The sequence below is a fragment of the Mus caroli genome, chromosome 7 (assembly GCF_900094665.2).
Source record: "Mus caroli chromosome 7, CAROLI_EIJ_v1.1, whole genome shotgun sequence".
NCBI lineage: Eukaryota > Metazoa > Chordata > Mammalia > Rodentia > Muridae > Mus > Mus caroli.
In genome coordinates, this window is record NC_034576.1 from 122,689,454 (window position 1) to 122,699,737 (window position 10,284).

At 39.5% G+C, this 10,284-nt stretch overlaps 1 protein-coding gene and 1 long non-coding RNA gene across 2 annotated transcripts in view; both read left to right on the plus strand.

Moving 5' to 3' along the window:
• LOC110298054 (putative ankyrin repeat domain-containing protein 19) overlaps positions 1 to 4,000 on the plus strand; it is an 11,194-nt gene extending 7,194 nt beyond the window's left edge. Inside the window, exons 4-6 of the mRNA XM_021167084.1 lie at positions 710 to 816; positions 2,607 to 2,744; positions 3,859 to 4,000. Coding sequence (XP_021022743.1) covers positions 710 to 816; positions 2,607 to 2,744; positions 3,859 to 4,000 — 387 coding nt within the window. The remainder of the gene's footprint in view (positions 1 to 709; positions 817 to 2,606; positions 2,745 to 3,858) is intronic.
• An 843-nt stretch (positions 4,001 to 4,843) lies between these two features.
• Positions 4,844 to 10,284, plus strand: part of LOC110297337 — a 7,047-nt gene continuing 1,606 nt past the window's right edge. The window contains exons 1-2 of the long non-coding RNA XR_002378274.1: positions 4,844 to 4,904; positions 9,308 to 9,341. This is a non-coding gene — a long non-coding RNA (uncharacterized LOC110297337). The remainder of the gene's footprint in view (positions 4,905 to 9,307; positions 9,342 to 10,284) is intronic.

Below are 10,284 nucleotides of genomic sequence, written 5' to 3' on the forward strand. Positions count from 1 at the left end.
GCTATATCTGGGTCCTTTCAGCAAAATCTTGCTAGTGTATGCAATGCTGTCAGTGTTTGGAAGCTGATTATGGGATGGATCCCTGCATATGGCAATCACTAGATGGTCCATCCTTTCGTCACAGCTCCAAATTTTGTCTCTGTAACTCCTTCCATGGGTGTTTTGTTCCCATTTCTATGAAGGGGCAAAGTGTCCACACTTTGGTCTTTGTTCTTCAGTTTCATGCGTTTAGCAAATTGTATCTTATATCTTGGGTATCCTAAGTTTCTGGGCTAATTATATTAAAAGGAATCATAGACCTTTCTGTGTGACACAGCATCTCTGGAGAAGTAAATATTCTTTGGAGAGTAAATTTAGAAGCCCTGTTCTGGAGACGGCGGCAGAGCTCACTAACTCAATTAAACATGTACAATTTTACTACAGTGGTTTAGAACCTGTGGCCACTGACATAAAACAAAAAGTTAGTGTACCCGAGAGCAGTCATAGGACTCCCGACTGCCATGGTAAACACTACAATAGAAACCAATTCTCCTGCACACAGACTGTGGGCACTTGGCGAGGACTGGAGCTACCATGGTACATGGGGACATGGGGATTATGTTCTTCTGTGTCCTTGTGTTTGTGACAAGGGGGCTTTTCTACAGTTTTTCAATTCAACTGACAAACGTGTGATTTTGGCGAGTTTTCAGTGGTTTTTGTCATTTTACAGGGTGGCTTCACACCATTGTTACTGGCTGTCAGTGAAAACAAACTGCAGATAGCAAAATTCTTATTAATGAAGAATGCTAATATACATGCGGTTGATAACCAGAAAAGGTATTATAAATTTTTAAACCTTAGTGATGGTATACCATGGTAACAAATACTTAGAAATATTGAATTAGCTGGGTGGTAGTGGTGCACACCTTAAGTCTCAGTCCTCTGGATGCAGAGACAGGCAGATCTCTGAGTTTGAGGCCAGCCTGGTCTACAGAGAGAGTTCCAGGACAACCAGAGCTACACAGAGAAACCCTGTCTCAAAAAAAAGAAGGAAAGGGAGAGAGGGGATGGGAAAGAGAGACAGAGACAGAGAAAAAAGAAAGAAATATAGAACTAACAGGAAATAGAACAATTTACAATAACTGAGATATAATGGAAACTCAACATAGTCATCAAAACTATGTAGAAAATAAATATTGAGAACAGGCAATGCAAAGAACTGTGTATATTATAGCACATGGTATCCCCTTATATGTTCACTGATGTTTGTAAACTAGTTCTGCTGGCCATTTAGTCTTATAGCAGCTGAAGAGATTCCGTACGTTTTAATCTAGTTTGATAATATACAGACTCAGTTCATTTGTCTGTCTCAACATTGAACTTCTTAAACTTTTTGTAGCATTTTAACCTCTGATTTTTATACACTTTGCTTCTAAAAAGCTATAGTAAGAGATATGGGAGTTAGGGTTGATTTGCCTTTGGTATTACTCCTTCGAGAAACTGTAGAAATGCTCTTTGAAGAATATTCAGTCACATTATCGCTACATGACTATTAATTGTTAGTTCTAGATAGTACTCATTTTTTTTTATTTTTAACATACCTGGGTGTTTTTTATTGGGGTTGACATTGGTATAGGGAAGAAAATGAGCTATGTTTGAATAAACCTTTAATGATGATGAAGAAGTGACATAAAGGTGATTGGATTTAGAGTCAATAAAACTGGATGGTATGATCCTGGCTTCCCCATTTGCCATGTTTGTGACTTTACGAAGATTATTTACTACTTAAGCATGTGTCCCTCTGTGAAAAGCAGGGTCATTGAACTTAACATTGTGGGTAGAGGGTCTATATGTAACATTTAGTTGAGTGTGTGAACATCTGCAGCTGAAATCACTATGACTATCACTAGAGCAATTGTTGCTCTGTTAACTGCTATTCTTTTGAGACAGGGTCTCACTCTGTAGCCCAGGTGACCTGGACCTCACTTTGTGGACTAGGATCACCTTGAAATCACAGTTGATCCTCCCACCTCAGCCCCTTAGTGCTCAAATGGCAAGTGTGTACCACACCACTCATGGATAATACGCTTTGAAAATAGCTTTTTCTCATCTGCCCATCAGTTTCCTGAAAATTCTAGTGCATCTTAGCACATTATACAGGAAATGCAGAGAGATTTTGCTTGGAAGTTTGCTTTTGTTGTTTGTTTTTGAGCGTCTTATTGTGAATGCTAGGTTTGCCTAGAACTCCCTACGTAGTCCAAACTGGACTCAAACTCAGAATCCTTCTGCCTCAGTCAGAAGTAATCACACTCTGAGAAGTGTGATCCCAGACATGCCGCATCACAACTGATGGGAATTCATTTAGATTTTACCAACTCCACACACATGACCTTGGTGTGGTTTCTGTTCACCATAGGGCTTTAAGGTAGCATCTCTGGTGAGTTGTCGGAGTGGGGTAGGAGGCTTAGGACTTGTTTTCCTCTTAAAAGTCTCAAGATCTTGACATGCTTGTCTGTTAACTGTTGATAGCCAATTCTACTCAGACACTAAACAGGCCAAATACGGCAAACTGGTCCTTAATTGTGTTAAAGTAGTAAGGGTGGTGTTCTCTCTCTCTGCTTTTTCAGAACAGCCCTCATGCACGCTGTCAGCCATGACTCAACACACCTAGTGAGATTTGTTCTTCAGCAAGGTGTGGACCTCTTCTTGAACGATGCCTTTGGATTGACTGCAATCGATTATGCTGCTGAGTTTAAGTATAATACGTAAGTGTTTACATTAAATTCTAGTTACTATTAAACTCAGGCTCAAAATAATCATGGTCTGAACTTTTTTTTTTTTACACCTTAGCTGTCTTCAGACACACCAGAAGAGGGCATCAGATCCCATAATGGATGGTAGTGAGCCACCATGTGGTTGCTGGGAATTGAACTCAGGACCTCTGGAAGAGCAGTCTCTTAACTCCTGAGCCATCTCTCCAACCCCTCAAAATAATTATAATAGTACATCTTACACATCAGAAAGAGTGTCTTACTTCAGTTTGGGTAATTTTAGAACACCAGGGAGTTAGTTCATCACCAGATAGCAAGCAAAGGCAACCCTAGAGGAAGCAGTGGGTAACAGATTCATAATCTTGGGCCTTTGGGGTTGGTTTTCTTTTTCTTTTTTCTTTTTCTTTTTGGTGGTACTGGGGATTCAACCCAGATCCCCATACATGTTTGCCAAGCTATACCCCTGAGCCTCTCTCTTGGGACTTTTAAGATCTTTATTCTTGGGAATCCCAGCACTGTTCATCCCAAGTATCTTCCCTATAGCACAGGGTAGAAATAGTGTCATGTCTATGATCCTCCTAATGATCTATTTGAGTCTAAAAATGTCTAGTTTAGCATAAAAGTGTTTTTTCGGGCTGGAGAGATGGCCCAGCAGTTAAGAGCTCTGACTGCTCTTCCGAAGGTCCTGAGTTCAAATCCCAGAAACCACATGGTGGCTCACAACCATCCGTAATGAGATCTGACGCCCTCTTCTGATGTGTCTGAAGTCAGTTACAGTTTACTTACATATAATAATAAATAAATCTTCAGGCTAGAGCAAGCAGGACCGGATCAAATGGGGCCAACCAGAGTGAGTGGGGTCAACCAGAGTGAACATAAGTTCTGAATTCAAATTCCCAGCAACCACATGATAGCTCACAGCCATCAGTACAGCTACAGTGTACTCATAATACATTAAATAAATAAATAATTCTTTTTTTAATGCTTTTTCTACCTGAGTCCATCTTCCATACCTGCCTGCTTAAGTGTCCCCAGAAGCTAGTGGTTTGCTCAAGTCAGAAGGAGACGGTGAAAGAGGACTTTGTTTCTGTTGATTCTCTTGCTTCAGGGCTGCGGTGAAAGCTGGCACTGAAGTCCAGGAGACAAGCCGCTGCCGGTTCATTCCTACTGATCCAGTCTTGGGTCTTCTGACAGCCACACTTTGTTCGCCAAACAAAAGAGAGAAAAAAACAGAGTCAGGGCTGGTTTGAGTCTTAGTTTAACTCCTCTTGATTAACCACCCTCATATGCACCTTGTTAAGACCCCTAATTGTTTTTCTGCTATTGTCACTGTCACTGATAGTAATAAGATCCCAGTACCAACCAGTTAACACAGACAGGCCTATAAAGAGTCCAAGATTGGCCTCTAGAGTCACCAAAAGAATCGGGGAATGTTGTAACCCCCGAATTACTGATAGTAGAGAGACTTGAGTGTTGTACAGACAGTTTGCCTCTGTGTTTCCCGCCAGAGGCTCCCATCCTCCCTCCCCTTCCCCTAGTGTTAGAATGGCACTCAACACTGCTGCTGATAAGCAGCAAAACTCCAGGTGCCTGTCCTTGAGACCTTAGGGAAATAACAAGCTCAAGGGAGACCATGGAAAAGAGGTAAACAGAGGTGAGGTCACAGACAGTTACGACTGGCCATAAAATTAGTCCTTGAACAGACACCCATTAACCCCTCTCCCGCTTCGGTACTGTTCCACCCTCTACTCCCCTTTTCTGTGAATATTCACACTATTCCTATGTATATAAACCCAGTGTTTTCGGGGTTCTGCCAACATTGACGAAGTAAGTGCTAGGTGGGCAAACGGAGTTCAAACTTGAAAACAAAAGACTCTTTTGCGAGTTTCTGCAATTCTTGGTTGGACTCATCTGGGTTTCCCATGAACTCAGAGCACAACAGCTGTAAAGGCTTGGGAGCTTACACCCGCGATGCTTCACGGGATGAAGCTCTGCTGTGCCGTGCAACACCGTGAAGAATTTAACATACTTAGCAAATGGTTTTCACATCCGTCTTAAGATAGTAACTTTACTCATCATTTTTATAAAGCAATATGAAAATCCTTCTCGAATATAAAGAAAAGAGATATGAGGAGTCTGCAAGAGTCAAGCTAGGTAAGAAATTACTCCCGCCGTGGCTACCCTAGATTTTAAAGCTAAGAGAATATTTAGAATAACAGTAGGTTAAAAAAAAATCAATGCTTAAAATGTTTTCTGTTGGACTTTATTTCATTATTGGCAGTCTAGAATTTATATATTTTTAAGAAATTACACATAGGACATCCCCATCCTGAGAGAATATTATTTGAAGAAAGGTCCATTTAGTTATTCTGGGAACTAAATTCTGCGTGTGTTTTTATAAGTAGTAAAAACGATTTATAAATTACCAAGTCGCTCAGTTCCTCAGCAGATCCATTGCAGCAACTGCATTTATACAAATGTTTTTTTTTTAACTTTGAAATAACCAGATTGTAATTACTAGGTGAATATTATGAAATAATTGTCTGTGAAAAGTGATATGTATAACTAAAACAAAATATTTTATTTATCAACTATTTTCTTGCTTAAACGTTGTTTTGAATTTTCCTTCCTGATGTCTCTTGCGGCCCACACATCCCTCAAAGGTGCCTTGTTAATTAATCTCTGTGAGCTGGTGTGGCCCCTCCAGTTTCCCTTGCTTTTGACTTCTAGCTTTATTCCATTATGATCTGATAAGGCATTTAAATATTCTAAATTTTCGGTATTTGTGAAACTTGCTTTATGACCTCAAAGGGAGATTCATTTCAAAGAAAGTTTCATGAGGTGGTGTTTTTTTCATAGCTGTTGGATGGTGTAAGTGTCTTTTAAGTCCATTTGATCTGTGATACAAGTTAACATTGAGGCTGCTTTTCTGGCTTTGTCTAGAGAGCCTATTGATAAGCTATTGAGGTTACCCATATGATGGGATCGTAGTTATCTGTCTCTTTATGTTCAGTAATGATTACTTTATGAAATTGGGTATACCAATATGTGATACATACACATTTACTATCATCATATCTTCTTGGTATAATATTCTGTTTATTATTATGTAGTGATTTTTTCTTTCTTTTTTTTTTGTGTTTGGTTTTTGGTTTTTCGAGTTTTCGAGATAGGGTTTCTCTGTACATCCCTGGCTGTCCTGGAACTCACTTTGTAGACCAGGCTGGCCTCGAACTCAGAAATCCACCTGCCTCTGCCTCCCGAGTGCTGGGATTAAAGGCATGAGCCACCATGCCCAGCTATGTAGTGATTTTTATCTGCCATGACTAGAGCATAAAATCTATTAGCCAAACACAAGTATGCCTACTTGTGCTAGGTTTTGTGTTCCATTTGCATAGAACACTGCTTTCTATCCTTTCATCTCCGTCTCTGTGAATCTGGCTCAGTTAAATGTGTTTGTTGCAGACAACGGTTAACTCCTGTGTTTTCATCAGTCTGCTAGTCACCATCTTCTGATGGCTTTACTTGAGAATATTTACATCTGTAGCTATTACTGAGAAGTATTTGTTGATTCCTATTTTTAAAAAAGCCCTCTGGCTCAGGTATCATTCATATATTTCTTTTCCTTTTATTCATCCTACTTATCTATCCTAGTGATCTGATGATTTTTTAGTTCAGTATATTTGATCCTTCTCTAGGTCTTATTAACTCTTACTCCACTCGTGGCATTTACTCTTCCTAGGAGGTCATGTTTATGGTTACCTTACTCTTTATGCTCTTGCAGGATTCCTTTAAGTATTTGCTGCAATGTTGGTTTAGTGCTCAAGAGTTGTTGAATTTTCAGATGTATTGAAAGTCTCCATCTATTTTGAAAATTAACTTTGCTGCATACGATTACCCAGTTGATATCTGCTGTCAGGTCTGGAATTGTATCATTGCCTACTTCTCTGGATTTTAGGGTTGTTCCTGGTGTCACTGGAATGAATTTACCTTAGTGAGTCAGTAGTTCCCTCGGGTAGCTTTTAATGTCATTTCATTATCCTGGATCCTTAATGCTTCAACTATAATACAAGGGCAGAGTTTCTTCCTGGTCACATCTGTTTGAGTTTCTAGATGCTGCTTGTATCTTTGTGCTCTATCTTTCCCTAGATTTGAGAATTTTTCTGCTAACATTTTATTAAACAGTTTTCTATTTCTTAGTTTTCATCCCAGTTTCTACCCCACAGATTCTTAGGCTTGGTTTATGGATCACATCCCAGATTTTTTTTTTATATATGATGCTCACACTCAATTATCTTGTCTTTGTTGCCACCAGAATGAACTATTTTCCAGCTATGTCAAAGCACTGATATTATTTTCTGCTTCCCCTAGTTGTGAGTGGTGTTTTCCTCTGTGGGTTTTATTTGGTTGGCAGAGACTTTTGATCCTAACAGTTCTGGGTTCTTTTTCCTGTAATAAGTCATTTTCCTTGCTGGGTGCTTTATCCGTGTTGTGAGATGTCTCGTTCAGGACCTGAACTGACCTCCTTACCTTGGTTATCCGCTTCTCTGATCCTCTTCAGCATTGTCAACCATTGCTCACCTCTATGCCTTCGCCTCGGGCACTTCAGTCACTGAAGTGTTTTTCATTTGGGTCACTGAGGAGCCTTTGGAAGTGTTGTATTTTTTTTTTCATATTTCTTCTGCTGCTGTGCTCTGGTTTATGCATCTGTTGGGACAGGTATATTTTCTTTTGTTCACTCTTTGTTTTATATGGGTATACGTGCGTGTATAATTTTATCATGTATATTATGTATAGTATAAATATATATAATTTTTATTTATATCTAAAACAAAGAGTGTGTAGGTATACACATACACATGTATTCTGTGTCTTACCTTCAGTTTATGATAGCTTCTATCATTTGAAGAGGATAAAACAGAAAATAGTAATGAAAGCAATGATTTTAGGGTGCTAGGAATGGAACCTAGAGCCTCCCCCATGCTAGCCAAGTGCTCTACCACTGAGCCATTCTTCTAACTCCAACCATTACACTTTCAAACCAGTTTTAGGTTCACAGCAAAGCCAAAGCACAAGGTCATAGCTTCTGGTTACCTGTGCCTCCCACACGTACATAGTAGGACATTTCTTACTCTTCTTTGCTGTAGTGCACTTACTACAGTTTAATAGTCTGCAACATCCCCCTATCATCATCTCATGGAACTGTGTTAAGGTTCGCCCTTGGCTTTGTTCATCCTAAGGATTTAAGCAAATCTATACCACATGTGTTTACCAGTCAAGTATCACATGCAGAGCTTTCACTAATTTTAAAGTTCCATGTATTCCAATCTAGCTCTCTACATTTAGTTCCAGAAATAAGTTTGTTACTATATATTAGTTATACATGGTGATAGGCTTCATAAAGACATCTTTATATATCATATGCTTTGACTGCATATATCTCCACCTCCACCCATTATTCCTATTCATTTTCCTGCCCAGGCTCACTTCCATATCCATGTCTTATATACATATATGATTTTTTGTGTCTATATAAAACCTAGGAGCCATAAATGAGAGAGAAGTACAACATTTGTCTTTCTGAGTCCAATTACACTTAGATGATGAGTTCCACCCGTAGTCATTTTCCTGCAACTGATAGAATTCCATGATTTGTCGCTGAATCAAATCCCTCTGTGTGTATACACTACAGTTTCTTTATTCTTACCCTATAGCTTGGCTACTGTGACTATGCAAATAGCTCTGTGGTGTGTTCGTTTGTATATACACCCAGGACAGAGGCTTGCTTTTTTATCCAGAGTGATGCTATGGCCCATCATAAAAATTGCATATCCATTTCCATGCTTAAATCTCTGATTCCACTACTCAAGAGGAAGAGGCAGGAAGATCTCTGGGACTTCCAGGCCCAGCCAGGGCTACAAATGAGATCAAAAGAATAGAAAGAGAGAAAGAGAGAGAGAGAGACAGAAACAAAGAAACAGAGAGGAAGGAAGGAGGGGAGAGAGGGGGAGAGAGAGAGAGGAGAGAGAGGAGAGAGAGGAGAGAGAGGAGAGAGGGGGAAGAAAAGAAAAGAAGAGAAAATAAAAGAGAAGAAAAGAGAAGGAAAGTAAAAAGAGAAAATTTAAGACTGTATCTTAGCTAGTTTTTCATTGCTATGAAGAGAAACCATGATGGGAGCAACTCTTATAAAAGACAGAATTGTCCCTATGTCCTAAGGTTATAAAGGCCACTCTAGTTAGACAGTGTTGGTTTATGAGAGGGATTCTGTTAACTACCCGACTGTTGGTCAGCATAGTGATGGTATCATGGTCATTACACATCACAGTTTACTTTTACAAATTGAAGTTTCACAAATGGCGCCTTTCTTCCTTGCATTCAGTAAGTACAAAAGAGGAAGCAAGAGTTCTCCATACATTCATGGCATGTAAGTAGCAGTACTCTTCAGGTTTGGTCTCAAGGGAATAAATACTTCTAATAAAATATCAGCGTCTTACACTTCTAATGTTTCCATTGCCTGCTTGAAGATTATAAACACATTCTACTTTGTTTTTTAATAGCGGAGATAAGCTTTGAGGACGACTCTTTCGGAAGGTACAATTTTATACATTCTTAGAGACTTGACAACTGATTAGAACAGAAAAGAAAATAGTCTTTTGAATGCTTCACTCTGGCATGGACACCCTGCTGGATGTTTAATATTGTTCTGATTGTTACCACAGAGGTTTAAATCTATTTACCTCTATTTACTGTGTGGTTATAATCTATTTTACACCAGTTAAGTAACTGTTAGGCATAATGGTTGAGCAATTGGCCTGTGATCTTGTAATTGACATGTAGGTGGCCCAGTTTTCTCCCTTGAGGTTTCTCTTGACCTGATGCATATACAATGATGGGGGTTGCATAGTATCAGTCCAGAGATACATGTCCATATCAGTTCAGTTCAGACTACAGAATTCAGTTATGAAGTGGCTGGCTTGAAATTTTCCTGAGCATCCCTAGTCCAAGGATGTCCCAGTTTTTGACAAGGGCATTGTTTCTTATTGGCTTGGCTTTTGAAATATCAGTTTTGTCTGTAGTGGAAGATAAGTGCTCAGACTGAATACAAAAGTCAAAATGAAACCACAATAGAAGTAGTCAAGTTGCCGGGCAGTGGTGGCGCATGCCTTTAATCCAAGCACTTGGGAGGCAGAGGCAGGCGGATTTCTGAGTTCCAGGACAGCCAGGGCTACACAGAGAAATCCTGTCTCAAAAAAACAAACAAACAAAAAAATCAAAAAAGTAGTCAAGTTAAAGAAGGCAGGAACTGTCTACGTTAAGAAGTAGGAAATATTAGATTCTTCTGCATAGCTTACAGCTGGCTTTTTATTATGAATAGCTAACTTGTTGTCTTTGAATGCATGTACATGTATTTTGTATGTCTGTGTGCATGTGTGTGTGTTTGTATGAAAGCAGGCCCACCACAGCACACGTGTATATAAAATCCTCCCCCTCTCCCTCTCCCTCTCCACCTCTCCCTCTCCACCTCTCCCTCTCC